Below are 22,307 nucleotides of genomic sequence, written 5' to 3' on the forward strand. Positions count from 1 at the left end.
TTTCACTTCAGACTCAAAACAGCTGAAACCACTATAGAACAGGCACATTATGGTTCGTATGCACAACCAGTCAAAAATGTCAGCAGTGAAAAGTTTAGAAAGCGAGAGAATTTTTCACAATGAAGCTGTTGTTTTTGTTTAATTTGCTGTCACAGTGAATAAACACTTCTTTCTTTTTTTCCACGTCTTTTCACTCTAATGGCATCGTCAGATCGATGCACAGTCAGACCTAATGGAACACCTCCCAGATGTTACAGCTGTGTTTTTGTGTGTCCGTCTGACTGTGCAGATGTTAAAGAGGGCAAAAGATCAGAGAAATGTGGCAGACTTTGGCAGGGCCTATTAAAGGGACTTATCTGGAAAAGTTTCCCCTTAGCCATAGCCCCCGGGGAAAGAGCAGCAGCCAACAATGGAGCAGAGATAGCTCTGTGATAGGGGAATGTTAATGTCGCTTCTCAATGGTCTGTGTGTATGTTTGGTTCCAGACGACTGGAGCAGAACGCCATCAAGGTGATACCAGCTGGGGCCTTTTCTCCTTATAAGAAGCTGCGCAGGATGTGAGTAGATGAAGAGATGCGTGTATTCTGCACCCTGTCAACCATCCACAAAAACTTTTGTTGCCGGCCACTTTCCAGTTTGTGTTGACCTCCGTGCTGTGCTTTCTGTGTTTCTCTCTTCCTCACTGACTCTCTGGTTTTATGCTTCTGCTTCTTGTTCCCTTCTCCTTTTGTTTTTCACAGAGACTTGAGTAACAACCAGATATCAGAGCTGGCCTCGGATGCCTTCCAAGGTCTGCGCTCTCTCAACTCGCTGTGAGTATTGTGTGGTGTGTTTATATTGAAGTTGTATTTTTTTAAACACTCTGAAGCACCGCTTTGAGGGCGCAAAAAAGTTTAAAATCTGTTTATGCTCCATAACTTCCGTTTATTTTTCACTTTTAGCTACTGCTTTTATATTTTATGTGAATAATGCGCTCAGGAGTTTAATATCTGAGATCTGTTATGGCCATAACATACTGAGAAAGAGAAACAGGAAACACAAACACAAACACTTGGATTTTCCCACAACAGTGTAGCCAAATTACAGCAACCTCTTCATTAGGAGTGAAAACACAAAGCAAGCCACACCTGAAATGATCCTCAAACTTTGGACCTCGCAAACGTTTTAATTTCCCAGTAACTTTGTATAGGAGAGCTCCTTTTTCCTTGATGGTTGGGAACCATGTTAAAGTTCCATTACTGCAGATACTGACGGGAGCGTGGGACCGAATATGGACAGGGAAAAAACAATAGAAATAGCAATGCACTTCAGATCTTTCATCAAAAGTAATGAATGGTAAATGGTCTGTATTTGTATAGTGGTTTTACTAGTGCCGCCTAGGGACCCCAAAGCGCTTCACACACCCAGTCATCCACCCACTGGTGGAGGCAAGCTACAGTTGTAGCCACAGCTGCCCGGGGGCAGACTGACAGAAGCGAGGCTGCCATATCGCGCCATCGGCCCCTCTGGCCAACACCAGTAGGTGAAGTGTCTCGCCCAAGGACACAACGACCAAGACTGTCCGAGCCAGGGCTCGAACCGGCAACCTTCCGATTACAAGACGAACTCCCAACTCTTGATCCACGATCGCCAATGAAGCAACAAGATGAAGATTTTCCTGACAAACTCTTATTTTTCTTTCAATATTGTCAGTAGATCATTTCTCTCACCACTGTATCTGTGGTGCTGAAGCAAAGTTTGGATTCTTATCTGTTTTTTAATTCGACTGCAGTACTTTACATTTTCACCTTTTCAGCCAAGAAAACCAAGACTGTAAAGGAAAAATTAAACAATATTACAGTGCCTGGAAAACAAATTACCTTCAGCGAGCAGCCAAAACATCTAACCAAGCTATCCCCAAGATTTGGTTTCATCCAAAAATCATTTTTTAATTTGCAAAAAAAAAAAAAATCCAGTTTGAATAATAATTTTGTGACACTTATCATCTGATTGCTTGTGGTTCTTTCCTTCTCATTGTGTTTATAAGGATAGAAACTACACCCACATCTGTGGAATAAACATACAAAACATAACGCACAAAACAAAAGCGTATACGTGTTTAGCAAAAGCAGCGGTGCTGCTGGCTTTCTGACTCAGCTCGGACCATCTGCTTTGCGTGTGAAGCTGCGGGACGGACCGTGGAGAGAGGAGCTGAGGAGGAAGCGAAGGATGGAGAGTTATTTCATGAAGGAGTTACATTAAGGTCTCGTCTCTCCAAAGTCAATAATTCATAAATGCTGAATTGCTGAATGGAGGCTTCTGCCACCTCATTACACATTCGGCACAGAAAGAATGGGACACACCGATTCATGCTGACACACCACATGCAGCATGGCCTTCGCATTAAGCCACACTGTGTATTTATTGTGCGTCAGTGTTTGGTTAGAGAGGGTGTAAATGAGCCATAGGTGGCATCTGCGCATGTGTCCGTACGCGTATGCGTGTGAACAAGCAGAACTGTATGTGCTGACTCGTCTGTGAGACATAAATGAAGCATCCGCTTCCAACGCCGCGTGTTTCCCAACATCGGTTCTCTCAGGGACGGCCACTCGGCACAACGAAATAAAAGCCGATCCAAAACACATGTCTTCAGCCTGAATACACAACTCATCTGTTCACAGGGCATAGATGTCTCCTGTGTGTGTGTGTGTGTGTGTGTGTGCGTGCGTGCGTGCGTGCGTGTGTGTGTGTGATTGCATCTGAGGTATTTGTTGGGGCAAGGCTGTGGCAGTCTCAGCCTTCTCCTGTTTCTGTAGCACTTTTGGTGTGTTTATAAAAAAACAGTGTGCATTCCTAACATAACACCACAGCCAGATTTATGGACGTTATCTTAATTTTTTATGATATTTAAATGAAAAGTGATCGTCATGTGTTATATATCATGTACAGCCAGGTACGAAGTCAGATTAAGTGATTGAAGCTTTTTTTTTCCCTGTGTTTCTGTGTTTTCTTGAGTAAAAAAGCCAAATGCCTTCCCTCTTAGTAATTTCTGCTGAATTCTAGTTAGTTTGTGTCACTTGTGCAGATTTAATCTAAGACATTTTAATGACCATAATTCTTTAGTATTTGGTTCTTAACAGCTGAGTACTTTAAACTTTTTTTTGCTGGTTATACGTTTGTGTTGAGGAAAGAAAATGGGTTTAATTATTATTAAAAGTGCAAAATATTGTTCAAGATCATTGTCAGCCGAGTGTTTTCAGAAACTTTTCTTCACTTTCTTCAGAAGTATTTTGTCAGTTCATGTTTTCTTTATGCTTTTAAACAAATGCTCATCCAGCAGCTCTGTCGGGCAAAGGTTAACATATCACCTCATACACAAATGGTCCATAGTTCGAATGCTAGAGCCCAGATAAATGGAAAGTAGTGCTGTGGGATACTGCAAATAATGGCAACAATCAAAGTTACTTTTACTTCCATTTTTTTAGATGTAACTACTTTTTGTGTTTTACCAAAGATTTCTTTAGATTGCTCAGTAGGTGATTTTGTAGTTGTCAGTCATTACCAGTACCTTGAGCTATTACAGCCAAGGTACTGGGCAGCATTTACAATAAAAACACAAGGCACACAAAAAATCATGGGAGCTGTATTCCTTTTTTACACGAGTTTACACCAAATGCACTCATATTTTCCCACATTACCGCTTTAGAAAATATTAATTTTGCAATTTTGGTTGAGTAAAGAACCAAAACACTGGAAACAGACACAAGACAAAAAGAGAGGTCTGACTCCCTGTACGATCTAGGTTGACTGTTGTTATTAATGTTGCATTTGTTTTCTGCAGGGTACTATATGGGAACAAAATCACAGAGATCTCCAAAGGACTCTTTGAGGGGCTGTTCTCTCTGCAGCTACTGTGAGTAGAAACACACAGACGAGCACAAAATCAGTCGCATTTGCATCTCATCGATATTCAGCGGAAAAGTGCTTACCTCAAACATTGTCATCAGAGTTGAGGCATCATGACTGAAAGCCGTCTTCACTGACTTGCACCATTTGAAACACTCGTCAGAGAACGATAACGGGGTGAGCCTTCATTTCCATTTCTCCCACTCTCTCTCTCTCTCCTTTGTTCTGTCACTTCAGGTTACTGAATGCTAATAAGATAGCATGCCTGCGCGTGGACGCGTTTCAGGACCTTCACAACCTCAATCTGCTATCACTGTATGACAACAAGCTCCAGACCATCGCCAAGGGGACTTTCTCATCTCTAAGAGCCATACAAACACTGTACGTATGCACACACTCACACACACACACACCAGACTTGTAGAGATAAATAAGGAAATGCAGTAACCGGCAAGCTTTATAAATGAGCAACCGCCGACATAAACAAAAATCAATTACGTTTTTGGAATAACGTACCAACTGTTAAAAAATACAATTTTTGTCTGTATAGTACAACAGCAGTTTCTTTGCCACTGTTAAGAATTTAATTAACCTCTCTTATAAATCCGTCAGTCAACATGAATGCTTCAAAATGGGAGGGAGGCAACATGCTCTCAGTTTTATTTCTTTCAAGAGACTCAATAGACATTCAACTGAGGAACATCTTTTTGGCTCTAACTATAGTCTCCTGTGTAGACACTTATTGCTCTGTTTCTCATCACTGGTTAGTGATTATAACAGAATATAACAGAAGAATAATTATTGTTATAACAAAGTGATAAATATACAGACTCCTTGCAGTCACACACCTCATATCATTTTTAAGAGAAATAAATCCAGGTATTTGTTCTGGTCCTTTAATTTAAAGAATAAAATAAAGGTTTTTGATGTAAACACTGTTCCAGTATCAGTCTTTGAGCTGCTGTTCACATACGTGGTGCTATTACACGCTCCCATTAGGCTTACCTGAATGTGTTTTGTATGTTCTGTGTGTCTCTGTGCAGTCACTTGGCGCAAAACCCCTTTATCTGTGACTGCCATCTGAAGTGGCTGGCAGACTACCTGCAGGACAATCCCATCGAGACGAGCGGCGCCCGCTGCACCAGCCCTCGACGGCTCGCCAACAAACGAATCGGGCAAATCAAGAGCAAGAAGTTCCGCTGCTCAGGTACAGACACGCACACACATGCACTTCACTGCATCTACACACATACAGTAGCTTGCACAAATATAGCTAGTGTAAATATGGTACATAGTAGAGGCTAATTCTTTCTTCTTCTTTTTTTACATTTCTGATCTACATGCACACACAAGACAAGCTGACCTCTCCTCTCTTTTCATTCTGTGTCTTCCTGCTGGGATTTTCCCTCAACCTCTTTCTACTAACCTCATCTCCCTGTTGTTTTTAGCGTTTTCTGGGATTTTCCACACGTTTCATGCCAAACCACAGCCAGAGTGGGTTGTCTTTTAGTGTAGCTTTTTTTCTTGTTTTTCACTTTGACTCTCTCTGTCTCTCTATTAGCTAGAGAACAGTATTTCATCCCAGGTATTGTACAATGAGCATGAGTGTGTGTATGTGTGTGTGTGTGTGTATAAACCACTGTTTGCTCACTCACAGCTGATGCTTCACACTCGCACATCCTCGACGCTTTGAGTGACTTGCCCTGTCCGACACCTATTCAATGCCAAAACATGTTCTGCTAATGGTCTGTCATGCATTATGATGCACCGCGTCTAACCAGACACCAGATAATCACACTCTTGTCCTTGCACTGGGTTTTCGATGGTTAACGCAACCTTGATGATCGAGGGAGGAAAAACAGTTGGATTAACAAGCTTGGGTCGCTGTCAGCTGGGCTCTGTCTGTCTGGCTAAATGAAAGGACCCTGGTGCAGCGATCACAGAGACTATATTTAATGCCAGTCCTTCTTGATTCTTAGCAAATCTAATGACAGCTAATGTATGAGCGTGTGTCTGTGAGCATCTGCGTTTGTTTTTTTCGCTGCAGAACATCAAAAGGTCACACAGTCATCATGCTCAGAGGGGTGCTGGGAAATATGTAAATGAGACATGCATATGAGATCAGTAGCAGGGCTAAAGGCGGTCATTACCACAGCAGCACACAGAGGGGCCACGAAGTGTGTTGCATGAGAGAGCGTGCGCGCAAGCGTGTGTGTGTATGCGCGCACTCACTGCAGTCATTAACTCTGTAGCTCACCGGGGGGACAGAGGTTTCAAAGCCCAGATACCACATACGGGGCAAAGCTGAATAATTTAAGAACATTTTCGGTTGAAAAGTTGAATAAACATGTTTTATTCTGCGGTCCAACCTTCATATTGCGGCTAAGATCAATTCACCTAAAATCCTCTCGTTTGCATTTACACTGTTGTCTTATTTCAGATCCTACCTCATTTTTCTGTTGTTGCAAATGAGGCTCTTTTATCTGTGTATGTATGCTTTTTGCCTCACAGTCTCCCCAGAATAGGTTTAAATCGCGCCGTGCTTCGACTGGAAGAGGCCGGGACGTGTGTCGATAAATGTACCCGTTCTGTGTCACGTCACGCCAGCACGATTCTCGCTATTCACGAGTCATTAGTCCTTTAAATGAATCACTGCCTGGGGTCTGAACACGGACTGCAGCACAAATTGCAGCTTTTTTTATTTGCACTCAGTTTTTCATCAGCTTTTTCCCTTCCTGTTCAAATAAACGAGTGAAATCCCTTCTTCTTTCTCCTACTGCCTTTCTAACACACTCAGGAGTACACCATGTCAGCTGTAAGTAACACACACACCCCACACACACACACAAACGCACAAGGCTCTTCGTCCGCTCTGAATCCCTCACCTCTCGTCCCTGACCGGCATCTGACCTTTGACCTCAACTGCAATGACCCTTCTGTGACTCCTCTTGTCTTGTTGTTCACCATCAACAACGATGCGACGAGAATAATAATTAAAATTTACACTTTAGCGCACAATGGTTCATGTATTTTTATCTTGTTTATATACCTATGGGGTGTGTTGGAGTGTGTGTGTGTGTGTGTGTGTCTGTGTGTGTATTACCCAGAAGTCAGGGCTTCTCTTGCATTCCGTGCTGCTGTAACTCTCCTCCCACTCCTCCGTAACAGCTGCCCTGTTCCTGCTCTGCTTTCTGTGATGTAGATGTCTGTAGATGTTCCTCGAGCCTTTCCCTCTATTCCTGCAACTTTTTGAACACCTTGTCTGATATCCTCCTTCTTATCATTTTTCCTCTCTGTCCTCTCTATTCGCTGCAAATTACACATTTCCAGTATCAGGTGGCTTCTTCGTTCTTCTCTCCTCCTTTCTCCTCCCACTTCCTCTCCTATGCCTCTTTTCACGTTCATTCTCCCCTCAGCTCCTTTTCTCCCTTCCTCCTCTTCCTCCTCCTCCTGTCTCCTCTGTCCTTCCCACCCCTGTGTTCCAGCGGAGGAGCAGTCAGTCAGCAGGTTGTTCCTTTGTGCTTGATCTAACCATGTGGCTGCCAGGTTCCTATCGTGGAACATGGTTCTTTCAAGCACCATGGAACGGCCCTGCAAAACCCTACAGCATGGCGCAAGAGACAGCAAACTCCTGTCACTCCCTGCAAGAGTGTGTGTGTGTGTGCATGTGTGTGAGCTTGATTTAGAGCCTCAGTGTCTGTACAGTATGATAGATGACTACCTGTATGTGCATGAGCATTTTTCTGGTGAGATCTCAGCTTGTTTGTAGTCTGACAGGGCAGAAAACCTCCAATATCTTTGTTCTCGTGTGAGTGCATGTGCGTCTGTGTGTGTCTGTCTTGATCTTCACAGTCTGTGTAGCTTCCTGTTATTTTGATTCCTTTAAGGCTGCGAAGCACAATGCAGCATTTTGAGCCAAAGCTTATGGGGATTGTTGCAAATGATTGTAATCAGCTTTCTTTTCCTATGACGAACAAAAAAACAAAAAAAAAGCAGCACAGCCCTTGAGCAGTGTCTCTAAATTCTGCTATTGTGCTGGTGTTTCTATCGGGACCCGTGCCAGTAAATGCTGGGGTTTGACTCTTGCACATTTAGTGACACTGCGGTTATGATTGTGACCAGGTAACGAGGATTACCGTAGTAAGCTAGGAGGCGACTGCTTTGCAGACCTGGCCTGCCCTGAAAAGTGTCGCTGCGAGGGCACCACCGTCGACTGCTCCAACCAGAAACTCACCAAAATACCTGATCACATTCCTCAATACACCACCGAGCTGTGAGTCACGCCGTGTTTGTCTGCTACAAAGTGCATCTATGTGTGGGATAGAAGAAACCTCAGAGCCTCTTTCTCTTTGTTTCTAACCACCTCTACTTTGCTCTGTTCTCAGGCGTCTGAACAACAATGAATTCAGTGTGCTCGAGGCGACGGGGATCTTCAAAAAGCTGCCTCAGCTGAGGAAGATGTGAGTCAGACATGTCTTTAATGTAACAAGGACGTAACGTCACGAAGTCACACTCGGGTCACACAGAGGAAAACTGCGACAGATGCGGATATAGAAATTAAAATGAACTATGTGTGTTTCTCTCTATACACGTAACCCCCCACCCCCTCTTTACATCTTTCTTTTCTTGCTGCTCTCTTACTTTCCTTCCTCCTGCTTCCCGCTCTGTGTAGTAACCTGAGTAATAACCGTATCACTGACATAGAGGAGGGAACGTTTGAAGGAGCTTCAGGGGTCAATGAGCTGATTCTGACCTCCAACAGACTGGAGAACATACACCACCGCATGCTGAAGGGACTCAGTGGCCTCCGCACACTGTGGGTACACACACACCCACACACTCACACATATGCATATGTATTAAGTATGCCAGCAATATCCAAAGACGTTCCCACATACTGTGACACTGTCAAACACAGAATAATATGAGCATGCATAATTCACCAGGTAACACTGCATATTTAGGTTTATGTAATGAGCTTCAGTTAATAGGTAATACGATCCACATGAGGCTGTAAAGATGTTTATTAAGGCATATAATTTTACATTTTATCTACCTTGACAACAATCAAGGGCCCATGCCATTTTTTTCCAGGGGTCAGGGAATAAACCACCATTAACTGTTAATTAATATATAATAATTAAGACCCTAAGATCCTGAGGAAACCAATGCAGATTAGATTTTTTTTATAAAGTCAATAATATCAGTCTTAATAAAGCAAAACTAAATGCTTATTCAATTTAATATGAGCCACTGGTTAAACTCAAAAAGTGCAACTGCATTGGTCTCATAAACAATTAGAGGAAGGTCAAGGCTTTTAGTGACATTCCTACACAGTTATAAAGTGTTAATAAGTGTTACTGTTTATGATCTTTAAGACGTATGTAGTGTTATGTACATATAATTTATAAGGAATTATGTGGGGATTTTTTTTAGTTATTAGCTATTAGTTAATCGCTATTAACTACTGCAAAGACCTGAAAATAAGGTGTTATCTCATTAGGGTATAAACATAAGTGTATATACTTAACTGTATATACATGTATACTACATACTTAACTGTAGCACAGGTTAATTCATTCACTTTTTTCCTGTGTGTGGGTAGCATGCTGAGGAGCAACCGCATCAGCTGTGTGAGCAACAGCAGCTTCGTGGGGTTGAGTTCGGTGCGTCTGCTGTCACTCTATGACAACCAGATTACCTCCATGAACCCCGGAGCCTTCGACACGCTGCACTCCCTGTCCACACTGTGAGTGTAAACAACACAACCCACAAATGTGACAAATATAAATGCAAAAAATAACAATAATAATAATGCTGAGCACCCTCATCACCTTACTTTCCTACTCTCCAGAAACCTTCTGGCTAATCCTTTTAACTGCAACTGTCACCTGGCTTGGCTTGGTGATTGGTTGAGAAGGAAACGCATCGTCACTGGTAACCCCCGCTGCCAGAGTCCTTACTTCCTGAAGGAGATCCCCATCCAGGATGTAGCTGTCCAGGACTTTGCCTGTGAAGATGGTGAGATGGAGAAAATAATAATGATATTACACGTCTCTCTAAAACAGCTTTTTTATCCCTAATCACTTTTACCATCAGGTAATGATGAGAACAGCTGCTCTCCGGTGCTGAGATGTCCAGCTGAGTGTTCCTGTCTGGACACCGTGGTCCGCTGCAGCAACAAAGGACTCACCACGCTGCCCAGAGGCCTCCCCAAAGAGACCACCGAACTGTGAGTTTATAACAAACACACCCTTTAGTATAAAGCTTAACCAAACTCCACATTTTACAAGCTGCAATCATAAAGTTCCCTATTAAATGTGCCTGAAAACATAAAGAAACATAAATTATTTAAGATCAGGTCCAGACCACTTCCAGGGCTTTGAGATAATTGTTACTTTTAGTTTGGTCCCTTAACACTTTCCCTGCTAATGACAAAAGCAATCAGTGATTTCAGTTGTTGACTGCTTGCACTTCTACATCTTGTTCAGAGAACAAACATTCTACTCTGAGTCAAACTGACCCAACGCTCATTACAATTAGAGCTGAATCTCCAGCTGTGACCCACAGACTAAACAACGATTGGCAGTTGAAGAGTCCACAAACCAACAAAGCATCCTTTGCTTCGTTTTTAATAGATTCACACAGACAGTTAATCCACCAGGGTCAGGAACGTTTAGTGGATCTGATCTAAACAGTGGTTCGTGCCAGCGTGCAATCCTGCGCTGGTGCACTGTAGCTAATCCCAGACTGAATCTGTGATGCTAAGATCAGTTAAGGTCAGTGCTCCTTGGGGCCACGCCACCTGCTTCAGCACTCATTGTTCATCTTGTGGCTAAAGATAGCTTTTTATAGCTTTGGCTGTATGTCCAAGGTCTGCATCAGTCGTCTGATGCAATATCATGAGACACTTGATAAATTATCTCTGCAGTGAGACTGTGCAGATGTAGAGCTAGAATAGCAGTGTAATGGAGGATACAACGAGTGAGTCTGGCAAAGAAATGCTGTCCTCTCACACCCCAGAGGCTGTCCTGAGAAAAGTAAGGCCATAGCAGAGGTCAGAGTCAGAGTGGATTTCAGTAGTGCCCACAGAGAGCTCAAACTTATGGTGGATGGAGGAAGTTGAAGCCGTCTTTGACTTCAGAAAACCTCAGATTTATCACGCTATGCATCTGAATCAATCTCTTACCTCACTGGAGCTTGAAATGTTCATTCAGAAAGGTGGAAAACCACAGAAACACATGCTTATAGAGACACAGAGACACAGGAACTGTGAACTTAAAGAGAATTTTATTTCTCAGAAAGTCATCTGAAGACATTTGTGTTGTAATAATAATTTTGATTGGTATAGCTGTGTACCCATAATAATCAAAAACTATCCCTCATTTAATTTTGATTGTCTTTGTACCTTCCTGGATCACTTCCGCTTCTGATCTGACTATTAGCGATCGTGCTCCTGAGATTTTAAACCAGATCTCACACTTCCACAGAGTAAACATTAAATTCTGTTTCAGCCAAAAAAAATGCATATACAGTAGATGAAGATCATTAAGACGATCTTGAGCTGAGACTTTGACACAGAGAGTGTTTTTTTAGCTGAGGAGTCCACAGTCTCTAAGCCCCAAAGCAGCGCATCAGGTGAGGAGCACAATCAGGTGGATGCTCCTCATTCTTCTGACGTTAGTGTACTTGAATTCATTCCAAAAAGTGAAAACTATTAAAACAGATTTATACTGGAACATCCTGAGTCATCCATTTAAAACTGTGGCACTTGCCAGCTTGCACCAGTATTCAGCCATGAAGCCTTGAGACCTAATTTTAATCAGTCCTGAAACTTTCTGATCACACTTGGTACATAAAGTCCTGCTCAACAAAAAATCCCTAATGATCAGAGTATTATAATCTTGAATTAAATATCAGACCGCAGCTTTAGTGGTATTTTTATTCATTCTACTGTGTCTCCTTTGGGGGACAAGGTTCTTCCAGTATTAACAAAGACTTAATTAATATGCTGGATTAATAGCACATTGTCACAAAGTGAGAGATAGGATCTCACCCGTGAATGTGTGTATGTCTGAGCGAGAGACGCCTGTGGGGATATTAAACTCCAGTGTTTATTATGGCTGCAGCAGTAATGACTGCTCACACTGGTTATGAGGAATTTCCCACATGGTTAACACTTCATTTTCTCCCTTCTCACTTTCTCCCTTTGTTTACCAATCCTCCTCCATATTACCCCCGTGTTCCCTCGTTCTTTGTCTCCCACGCTGTCTTTCTGACTCTCAGGTATTTGGATGGAAATCACTTCACTCAAGTTCCCGTGGAGCTCTCCAATTACAAACACTTAACGCTCATGTAAGTCTCACCCGTAGCACCTCAGTGGAGAGATATTGTATACTTTCACACAGATAATTAAATCCCACTTTGCCAAGTTTAGTACGGTTAACACACTTTTTTTTTTAACGCAAAAAGAAAACACTTAAGGATTGGGATTTGGTCTGTGCTTCCTGCACTTTGCTTTTAATCACAACTAACAGACTGAACTCTGTGTTGAATCATTTTTGTGACTTTGTTTGGCCCTGATGTGGTGTGACAGTCTCGGTACGATAGACTAAAGGAGGAGCATTACAGAATCCATAGTCTGTGCACGCGTGTGGGTTTGTTCACGCATGTATGGACAGTGCTGCTTGTGTGGGTTTTATGTATCTGTTGTTTCCTTTCCAGTGATTTGAGTAACAACCAGATCAGCACGTTGTCCAACCACAGCCTCAGTAACATGTCCGAGCTGCTTACCCTGTGAGTCTGGCTTTACATATGCCTTTGTGGTGTGTGTGTGTGAGTGTTTGTTTTTAGGCGTAGTTGTGACTATGTGTGGACAAGAAGCTCATAAATGCTCAAGTAGAAGAAGGCCTCAAAAAAATCATAGCAGAAATCAAGAAAGGGTGACATGACCGCATGTGATTTTTAGCCAGTCCTAAGAGAGTCAGGGGAATCTCTGAAAGATTTTATTGCCACAAAATAACCATCGATGTCATAAAATACTGGCTTCACCTAAACTAGTCCAAAAATTCACTTTAGTCAGACAACGTATGTTTTAAAGTGCTACTTTATTACAACAACAAACTATAGTTAGAGTCTGGCTGAGAGCTCAACACCCTGCCCCACAAATATATTACATACAAAACTGGGGAACAATGAGTAAATATACAGATGGATGTTGGACTGGCGGAGGTGCTTAACAGCTGGCATCAACTCAGGGCAGCAGGGAGAGCAAAGATCCAGTGCAGCTGGAGATGCTGCCTTGAACTAGCTTGCAGCTTCACTTCATTTTTAATAATATATAAAGAATCATTTTGAAAAAATAAAACAGGAAAAGAGTGGAAGGCACTGGAGAAAACAGTACATGATATATACATCTGAGAGCAGTTTCTCCAGTTTATAGTCTGCGCACCAGTGTGATAAATGTTTTGTCTCTTAGTTGCTGTAAATAAAAGAAACAAAATACACATAAAAAAGGAAGAAAACTTGCACTCTGAGTGCTAGATCACTGCCTTGTGAGACCTGCATATGAATGAGTGTATTAAACTGTTCATGTTTGCTGCTTTGCCTGCTTATCTCAGTCAGAAGTAGGATTGTGTTCTGAATTGTCTTGCTGCATGCAAAGATTTCTTGGGGAAAAAAATCTGCCTTGTGTCCGCGCTAAAATGTTAATTCTGTCTGCAAAGAATTCTGAGCTACAACCGGCTGCGATGCATACCAGAGAGGGCGTTCGACGGACTTAAATCTCTCCGTTTGTTGTGAGTATCTGAACTTTCTGATCCTGGGAAATGTCCCAGAGAGTCAGATTAGTGCTGAAGTAATCATCGAATCGTTTTTTATTGTATCTCATCCTGTTTCAATCACGTTTTCTTAGGTCTCTTCACGGTAATGACATATCACTGATACCAGAAGGAGCCTTCAAAGACCTGGCATCGCTTTCCCACCTGTGAGTAACACGCAAACACAGAAACATCACTGGTCATGTGTCGCTGTGTGTTGGAAAAATCTGCCCTTTTTTTTCCCTTATAAAATAACAAATCAAAGAAATACATAATCATCGTGAATATATCTGTCCAGTAACAGCAGGGAGCTGAAAAACACAAACAGAACAAAACTTATAATTAAAGTTGTGACGCGTCGTCAGACAGGATGTTACCCGGCCATCTGCTCAGTGACCTCTATGAATGTCGACTGGAGGTCCTTTCTAGCATTGGGAAGATCGTTCGCTTTAATTTTGTGTGTTTTCCTTTACCATTTACAACAAAATATAACAAAGAAGTGGTTTATGCAGATGCCACATCCTTGTCCAGCTAACTGGTCATGCCATCAGTGATCACACAGGATTGTTTCTTGTAGCTGAGTAGCAGAGCGTCAGTGGTGATATGCGGTCACAGCTCAGAGGTTTACAAACAATTTTCACAATGAGCCAGGTATGCAATTTACACAAAGGTGGGCCTGAATGGCATAAATGTGTTTTTTATACGAGTATCTGTCTTTGTATGTTAAATGGACATTGTGTGGCTGTGTGATCACAACACTTTCAGAAACATTCAATAACAGAATCCATATTTTCCGGTCAGGTGAGATCCACATACTAACCACTTAGCAATCTAAATAGTAGTTATAAGAAGAATACAATGCACTGTGTTGTAATTTGGGGCAAATTACCAGGGATTTTCCCCCCTGGTAGTTAATGAATTTTCAGGGAAATCTGCTAAAATAATTAAATGCAAAACATAAAAAGCCCACTCCCACTGTGACGAGGACGCCCAGAGCAGAAGCAGAAAAATCAGAGAGTCATGATTATATATTCTAACGAGAAGTCCATGAAGCAGAAATATTTTGTTGAAAAGAAAACAAGCTGATGTAATTCAATGAGGTTTTGTTCTGCTTTACTTTATTTTACTGTTGTTTTCTTTGAGTGTTGCCTCGACAACGATCTCATGGCTGAAATGAACAAAAGAGAAAGACATACAGAGGAAGAGTGCGAGCACTGGGTATTGCTCTCATTTTTTAGTGCAGTATCAAAAAAACTAAGCAGGCTGCAGAAAAAGCACCGTGGTCATACAGGGTGCAGATGCCTGGTGAGTCTACGTGAGGCGCTCACAAGGATCAGCACCATGGAGAGTGCTTGTAACAGACAGTTCTAATACCCAAGGCTTTATATAAAATGATGGTGTAGCCACCATGATGTCGCCCCTTGGTTTTGTAGCTGAGGGTTGTGGTTGTTACCAGCTTGGGTTTTTGAAACCAGACGTGACAAGGAAAGGGTGGATCAGAGTGACAATCCAAACACCGCCACTCCCGAAAGCTTCATGGTCGACTTTATTTAACACCGAAATAAGTTGATCTAACAGTGACACTGTTACCACCATGATTCAAATGCTCCCAGTTATTTCTTCTGCTGTCTCACTTTTTGTCCAATCGGCTGGCAGGGCTCTGGGCGCCAACCCTCTGTACTGTGACTGTCACATGCAGTGGCTGTCAGACTGGGTGAAGAGCGGGTATAAGGAGCCTGGCATTGCTCGCTGTGCCGGGCCCGGCGACATGACGGACAAACTTCTACTGACCACACCCTCCAAGAAGTTCACTTGTACAGGTAAATGGACATATTGTAGTGCAGCAATACAATGCTTTCCAGGAGCTAGACAAAGAAACGACACAATACAGTTAAATCAGTGTCTGGTCTTGTGCTAGCAAACATACATACACTTGAGGAGAACTCCCAAAGGAGACCACAAGTTGCCAAAAATCAAAACAGCACTATGTATATATTACACTTACTGTGATATTGTTTTCACTGGGCAAAAACGTTAATGTTAATTTTAACATGTATATACTAACTCTATACGTTTCCTTGAGATTCTTGATGCTTGAAAAATGCTACTGTTAATCTTGAAACCTTATTCTATCACTTAACTTTGAACACAAGACTGAAATCTATTTTTGACCTAATCTGACTGACGCACTGTAGAAGTCCCCGGGCCTTGTGGTTTTCTGGTGCCAGGTAAAGTATCTTATAATGGTATTTTCTACTCAATCCCAGATTCTCCAGTTTGAGACAGTCCCGTCCCAGTTTTCCTCTCTGTTCAGTCAGAACCGCTCCGCTTCCCTTCCCTCATGTTCTGACCAGCATTGTGTTCTTGTGTTTTCTGTACATGATATGGTTCTGCAAAGAAATGTCATCTTTCTCAAGCAATACTTGTAATATATGAGCAAGTGAAACCTCCTCGTGATAATACTAAACAACATAGTAAAAGTAACCAGACGCTTTCTTAGATACACCTTGCTAGTGCACAGTTGGACCCCTTTTACCTTCAGAAGTGCCTTGTTTCTTCGTGGCACAAATTCAGCAACGTGCTGGAAACATTCCTCTGAGACTTTGGTCCATATCGACATGATAGTATCACACAGTTGCTGCAGATTTATTGGGTGCACATCCATGATGAGAATCTTCCATTTTACCCAGATGTGCTCTGCTGGATTGAGATTTGGAGACTGTGAATTCATGAAACCAGTTTGAGATTAGTTGAGCTTTGGAAGCAGCCATCATCAGAAGATGGATACACTGTCGTCATAAAGGAATAGGCATGGTCATCAACAGTACTCAGGTAGGCTGTGGTGCTGAAAAGATTTTAAACACCAAAGTGTGCCAAGAAAATATCCTACACCACCAGCCTTAATTACTGATACAAGGAAGGATGGATCCATCCATTTACCCTAAAACCATAAACCTGGCTCCTGGTGTGGTCTTCTGCTGCCCTAGTCCATTTTCTTCAAGGTTCGACATGCTGTGCATTCAGAGATGCTATTTGAGAGGTTATTTGAGTTACTGCTGCCGTCCTATCAGCTTGAAGCAGTCTGACCATTCTCCTCTGATCTCAGGCATCAACAAGGCATCTTTGTCCAGAGAGCGTCAGCTCACTGAATCTTTTCTCTTCTTCGTTCCATCCTTTGTAAACCATAGAAATGGCTGTTTGGGAAAGACTGAAGTATTCACATTCAAAGTGACTTAAATCACCTTTCTCTCCATTCTGATGTTTGATTTGAACTCAAGCAGGTCATCTTGACTGTGTCTATGCCCCTGGATTGAGTTGCACATGATTGGCTGATTAGATATTTGCCTTAACGAGTAATTGAACAGGTGTATCTAATAAAGTGACCAGTAAGTGTATATAGAATGCAGGGTAAAAATCACCATCCTTGTCTTCTGCAGAAAAAGTTGACATTTGAAGCTTTTGCAGCTGCCTAATAATGTACAGCCCTCTGTGTAAATCGAGTCAGTGTTCCTACTCTCCAATGTGCCAAATTTTATGCATTGTTAATCATCTCTCCTGTGTATATGTTTTATTTGTGTGGATTGGTGCACCATATAGGCCCAGTGGATATAAATATCCAGGCTAAGTGTGATCCCTGCCTGTCCAACCCCTGCAAGAACGACGGCACATGTGCCAATGACCCTGTGCACTACTACCGCTGCACCTGCCCTTATGGATTTAAGGTACACCCAGCATAGAAAGCAAAAGGAATCATATTCACCTGCTCTTTCAAAGCATCTTTTATAATCACTCACTGGTAGAAAAAAAAACACACCCATGAGACAACACTTCTTATCTTTCAAAACTCATGCAGAGTACAAACACATACAGACACGTAGAAAGATTATTCCTGCGTGAGCCAGATGAATACATCTGTGACCGAGTGTAGGGATAAGAGACAACACTTTCAAAGTCAACTGATGCAATAGGTGGAAATTTTAAGAAGCTTTTGTTGTTTGAGAGCGCTGAACATATGTGTGTTTGTGTTGTGCACGCAGGGCCAAAACTGTGACGAACCCATTCACGCCTGTATCAGTAACCCATGCCAGAACGGTGGAACCTGCCACCTGAAAGAAGGAGAAGGCAGCAACTTTTGGTGAGAGACATTCGAGATATTTTATCCAACCTGGTTAGTCTTGACCGTCAGTTTACCCGCAAGTTATGTTAAAGAGACATTTTCCTTAATTCACACACAAATATCCACCTGTTGTGTATCAGGAGGTACTACTCCACCTGTGAGGCTCTGGAGAGAGCTTTTTAAAGTGGACTCTGATGATGAAACTGGCTGGGACAAAAAAGAAAGCATTGCCGTGTTACATCTGAAAGATGTGAGCATTTACCTGATGGGGCGCATTGCATTATGGGAAATCCAAGAAAACGCATTAATGGATCAAACATTTTTTAAAGGAACTGCAATGTCAGAGCCTCACTTGCATCAGTTCTGACCTCTCTTTTGAACATTTCATACAATAGTATTCTAACTCCAGTATCTGTAGTCCTCTATGTGCTACAGGCCCCTCGGTGTACTCGGTGGTACTTAACTTTATACATTTTAAGTAGTGTTTTGTAAGGATTAGGGGGATAGAGCTAGAGGACATGTGCTCAAGGTGCTAAAGTAAAACTTCCTTTTCAGAATAACAGAACATTTATGGCTGTTTCATTCTTGGAAGATGATGGAGCTGAGCGAAAATACAAATAAACATCAATAACTGTGTTACCGCAAAGCATCTGTTCATAAAACCAACCATCCAGAACACCATACATCACCGATCAGATAGCAAGAGAGCACACGTGCAGGTAATCTGTGGTTTCTCAGCTGATTCCTCCATCAGTGATGCTGCACCGGTAATTAGAGGTGGTGATGAAGTTACGGGAGGCGAATGGCTCAGGAGACTGGTTCTTTTGTGTCTCCAGAGCAAAGTGGACAGACCCGCTGTGAGAACTTTCTTCATTAGTCTATTTAGTGTTAACTGTAGGGAAGCTAATGCCTGTTTGTGTGCTCGTTCCGAGCAGATCTTAACAACGTACGCAGATGATTTAAGAAACCCCAGCTCCTCCCGTTTGTTGTCCTCCATTTCTTTGCCCTCTCTCCGTATCCTCTGCTGCCGTTTCTTGTCCATTTATGTCCGTATTTCCATCGGTGTATGATTTCTTTTCCCTCTCCAGCACAGGGGGTGGAATATTCATCGTGAAGAGCTGTCGCCGACTATATAATGAGATATTAATCCACCCGAGTGTGTGCCGCATAAGAGCTCTTTATTAGACCCATAATATAGCGCTCTCAGTGTGTGTGTGTGTGTGTGTGTGTGTGTGTGTGTGTGTGTGTGTGTGTGTGTGTGTGTGTGTGTGTGTCATAGAGAGAGTGTTGTAATAAACCTGAGTAGTAGTTACAGAGTTGAGGCACGCTCACGTTAACAGAATAATGACTCTCTTCTGGGGATATGTAGATGGAGCTGACTCTGCCGTTATGAGCAGCATGCATGGATAGTGTGTGTGTAGGTGTGTTTGTTTATGTGTGTGTGTCTGTCTGTGTGTGTGTCAGTGAGGGGGTGGGGTGGGGACGGAGGGGATATTAAATATGTCTGATATTCACAGGTCCCCACATTCGTGCAATGTTTGCTATTAGAGCTGCAATGATTACTCAATAAAATTGTCCACCCACACAAAATTAGTTGCTGAATATATTGGCAATTATTCAGTAGTAATCAACTGCTTACAATCATCCCCACACTGGGCAGAAAATCCCTACCTGATGTCTGTTTGAGGCCACTGAGAGTATTGGCGAGAACAGCCGAACACGCCTGTGTATGAAGCTTGATAGTGTGTGCGATGGGACCTAAATTATATGTAAAATGTATTTATATACCCACGAGGGGCTGCTCTGAATAAAATCATGGGATGAAACTCCCAGCTGTGTGCTAATGCTGCCTCTGTGTCTCTGGTTATAGTTGATCAAATGCTGCAGCGTGAATACTGACAGGGACTAGAAAGAGAGCATATTCCTCCCATGTTAGCGTCGCTTCGTTGACTTCCTGTTAAATCCAGAATCAAATTTAAAATCTTTCTCATCACATTCAGGCCCCATCTTATCCTAAAGACTTCATAGTACCATATACCCCCAATAGAGCACTTCACTCTCAGGCTGCAGGCTTATTTGTAGTTTCAAGGGTGTTTAAAAATAGTTGAACCAGCTCCCAGTTTTGGATTCGAGAGACAGATATCCTCTCTACTTCTAAGATTAACCCTAAAACTTTGCCTTTTGATAAAGCTTATAGTTAGGGCTATATCAGGTGATCCCAAATCCTTCCTTATAGGCCTAGGATGCTGATGATGAGTGTTTTTTCTTCACTCACCTGTTTGAGCTCTCTAGGTTTGTATACACCACTTTGCATTGAATCATTAGTTATTCATCTCTGACTCTTTTCTACAGTTTTTTGTCCTGGCAAGCTAACAAGAAATTAAAGTTTAAGCACACCAATGCAACCTTTATTTTTTCAACAAAATTACTAAAATAATTGTTTTTTTTATTTTCGGGATAATTTACCAAATATTTGCTCTCTTCATCTTATCATAGATGAAAAATCGATGGATTTCCCTTCTGTAAATCCTGTCTGTTGTTAATCTAATAAGGATGAATCAATAGTTACATTAATGTTAGAGCTCAGTGTAGTGTATGTGACCCTACAGGTGTTTATCCACCTATTTATGAGCGCTTGCATCTTTCCGTGTTTGATCTCAGGTGTGTGTGTCCGGAGGGCTTCGAAGGTGACGCGTGTGAGATCAACATTGACGACTGTGAAGATAACGACTGTGAGAATAACTCCACCTGCGTTGATGGAATCAACAACTACACATGCATGTGCTCACCAGAATACACAGGTAACAATCACGAACGAAGAAGGAGCCGATGTTGGAGGCTGGCATGTTTTCCCCGTTCTGTATTCCTATTTTATTTATTTCTTTAAACACAGAAATACAGGACTCTCCCTGATAATGCAGGGATCCTGTAGGTTTGTGTCATAGCCATCAGCTTTAGTTACTTCAGTGTTGTGTTCTTATTTTTTTTGCATGATGTCGGCCACTAAAATACTGCAGTACCCATAGAGACAGGCCACCATTACCACAGAGAAGAGGTGTGTCAGAGGAACAAATTAGAGCATCTGAAAACAAAGTACCATACAATATTATGCTTAGAGGCATGAATAACAGAATTTTGTGGCTCAGTGACTTGAAATTTCTTACCAAAGTGCACCTTGGGAGTCAATCAAAGTGTTACGCCACTCAGCCCGTAAAGAGTGAAAATCATTTCTGGCTTAAATTTTGAAAATCCTGCCTTCAAGAGTTGCAAAATGAGACAAATCAGTGGCTGCTTAAAATACGCTGACCCCTTTTATGTGTTCACAATGGACCACGCAACCGCACAGGCATCAACATCAACTTCTTTGTCAAACTGACCCAAATTTTAATCTGAGGACAATCACCTGCCAAGCAGCAGTTTTCTGAAGGTTGTGCAACATGACTGTCAGTGAGAAGTTCTGCTGTTGTATCTTAAGGCCTCTGGGGGAGACTTCATAAGCATAAACAACCTGAAGTGTGGTGCTGTGAAAACAGTTTTTGGCCACACCAGCACACCAGCCTGTCTGTGTCTTTGTATTCTCCAGACACTTCCAGTACTGGAGGACACGTCTGAGGAGCTTGGAAAGAAAAGCGTCTGGACTTCTTTAAGTTTCTTGAAGACGTTTCACCTTTCATCCATCTCTGAACAGAGGGGGTATCTTACGATACCAATTGTCTGCCATCTATAATCCAGTTTTGAGATCCCTTACCAGACACCTTAACCTTGGATGGTACTGGAGCCATTTTTCATCCACAGCGTTTTTTAATATTTGGCCATTTTCACTGTGTTGAATAGAATATAGCCAAACCTTCCAACCCTTTTTTTTTTCTTTTTTCTTTAGAATTGCAGTCTCCGTTTATTAGATTAGCTTAAAGTGGCTAAGCTACAAACCGGCATACACATGACGCGCTAGAGCCATAAATCGCCCCATTGAAACCCATTATAAACGCTATTTTTCACTGCACAATTATTACCATTAACGTAGTGGTGATGGCTTAAGTTTCGTTTTCGTTCTGTAGTCAGGACCTTAGAATTGTAATTTTTTTATTTGGCCACCAGGTGGCGCCCTTGCTTCACATTTGACCCCTGCTGGAAAACAGCGGGCTGCTTAGACAGACCTGCGGAAAATGAAGCCTGATTCCCGGCGTGCAGCAGCGGCTTCGCCCGCTGATCGGGCGGGACCATTTTTTGGTCCCCAGGTTGGCGAGAGGGTGCATTTTTTTTTCAATCAACAGGAAATGACGTATTTGTTGTCACGTGGTATCGGCGTGTGTGCTGGAGAAAGGACTCCGACCCAACATGCCCCCGGTGATGGTAGAGAGTTACACCGGAATAAGGCACTGCTTTCGGCTTAACGTAGCAGGGCTGGCCGCCTGGAGACTATTTTCTGCTCTTGCGAAAAAAAAAAACCAAGTCGATCGAAATTAATGTTAGTGCCATTCTTTGGA

General features: G+C 42.3%; 1 protein-coding gene across 10 annotated transcripts in view; it reads left to right on the forward strand.

The window, feature by feature from the left end:
* slit2 (slit homolog 2 (Drosophila)) overlaps nt 1-22,307 on the forward strand; it is a 104,094-nt gene that overhangs the window by 66,097 nt on the left and 15,690 nt on the right. For 3 of the 10 annotated variants that reach the window (XM_086295779.1, XM_086295781.1, XM_086295788.1), the window contains exons 10-30: nt 486-557; nt 741-812; nt 3,821-3,892; nt 4,123-4,266; nt 4,929-5,092; nt 5,447-5,470; nt 8,008-8,158; nt 8,271-8,345; nt 8,558-8,701; nt 9,491-9,634; nt 9,740-9,906; nt 9,985-10,117; nt 12,172-12,240; nt 12,610-12,681; nt 13,611-13,682; nt 13,799-13,870; nt 15,360-15,523; nt 15,899-15,931; nt 17,301-17,425; nt 17,741-17,838; nt 20,482-20,621. In XM_086295779.1, the coding sequence (XP_086151905.1) occupies nt 486-557; nt 741-812; nt 3,821-3,892; nt 4,123-4,266; nt 4,929-5,092; nt 5,447-5,470; nt 8,008-8,158; nt 8,271-8,345; nt 8,558-8,701; nt 9,491-9,634; nt 9,740-9,906; nt 9,985-10,117; nt 12,172-12,240; nt 12,610-12,681; nt 13,611-13,682; nt 13,799-13,870; nt 15,360-15,523; nt 15,899-15,931; nt 17,301-17,425; nt 17,741-17,838; nt 20,482-20,621 (2,207 nt within the window). Of the gene's footprint in view, nt 1-485; nt 558-740; nt 813-3,820; nt 3,893-4,122; nt 4,267-4,928; nt 5,093-5,446; nt 5,471-6,682; nt 6,701-8,007; nt 8,159-8,270; nt 8,346-8,557; nt 8,702-9,490; nt 9,635-9,739; nt 9,907-9,984; nt 10,118-12,171; nt 12,241-12,609; nt 12,682-13,610; nt 13,683-13,798; nt 13,871-15,359; nt 15,524-15,898; nt 15,932-17,300; nt 17,426-17,740; nt 17,839-20,481; nt 20,622-22,307 lie in introns of all 10 variants that reach the window. The other 7 variants (XM_086295783.1, XM_086295784.1, XM_086295785.1 and 4 more) reach the window with 5 other exon arrangements.

This window comes from Aulonocara sp. 'chitande type north' Nkhata Bay, linkage group LG6 (genome assembly GCF_057382095.1).
Source record: "Aulonocara sp. 'chitande type north' Nkhata Bay isolate Kocher_YH1m ecotype deep benthic linkage group LG6, A_spYH_male_GT1.1, whole genome shotgun sequence".
Taxonomy (NCBI): domain Eukaryota; kingdom Metazoa; phylum Chordata; class Actinopteri; order Cichliformes; family Cichlidae; genus Aulonocara; species Aulonocara sp. 'chitande type north' Nkhata Bay.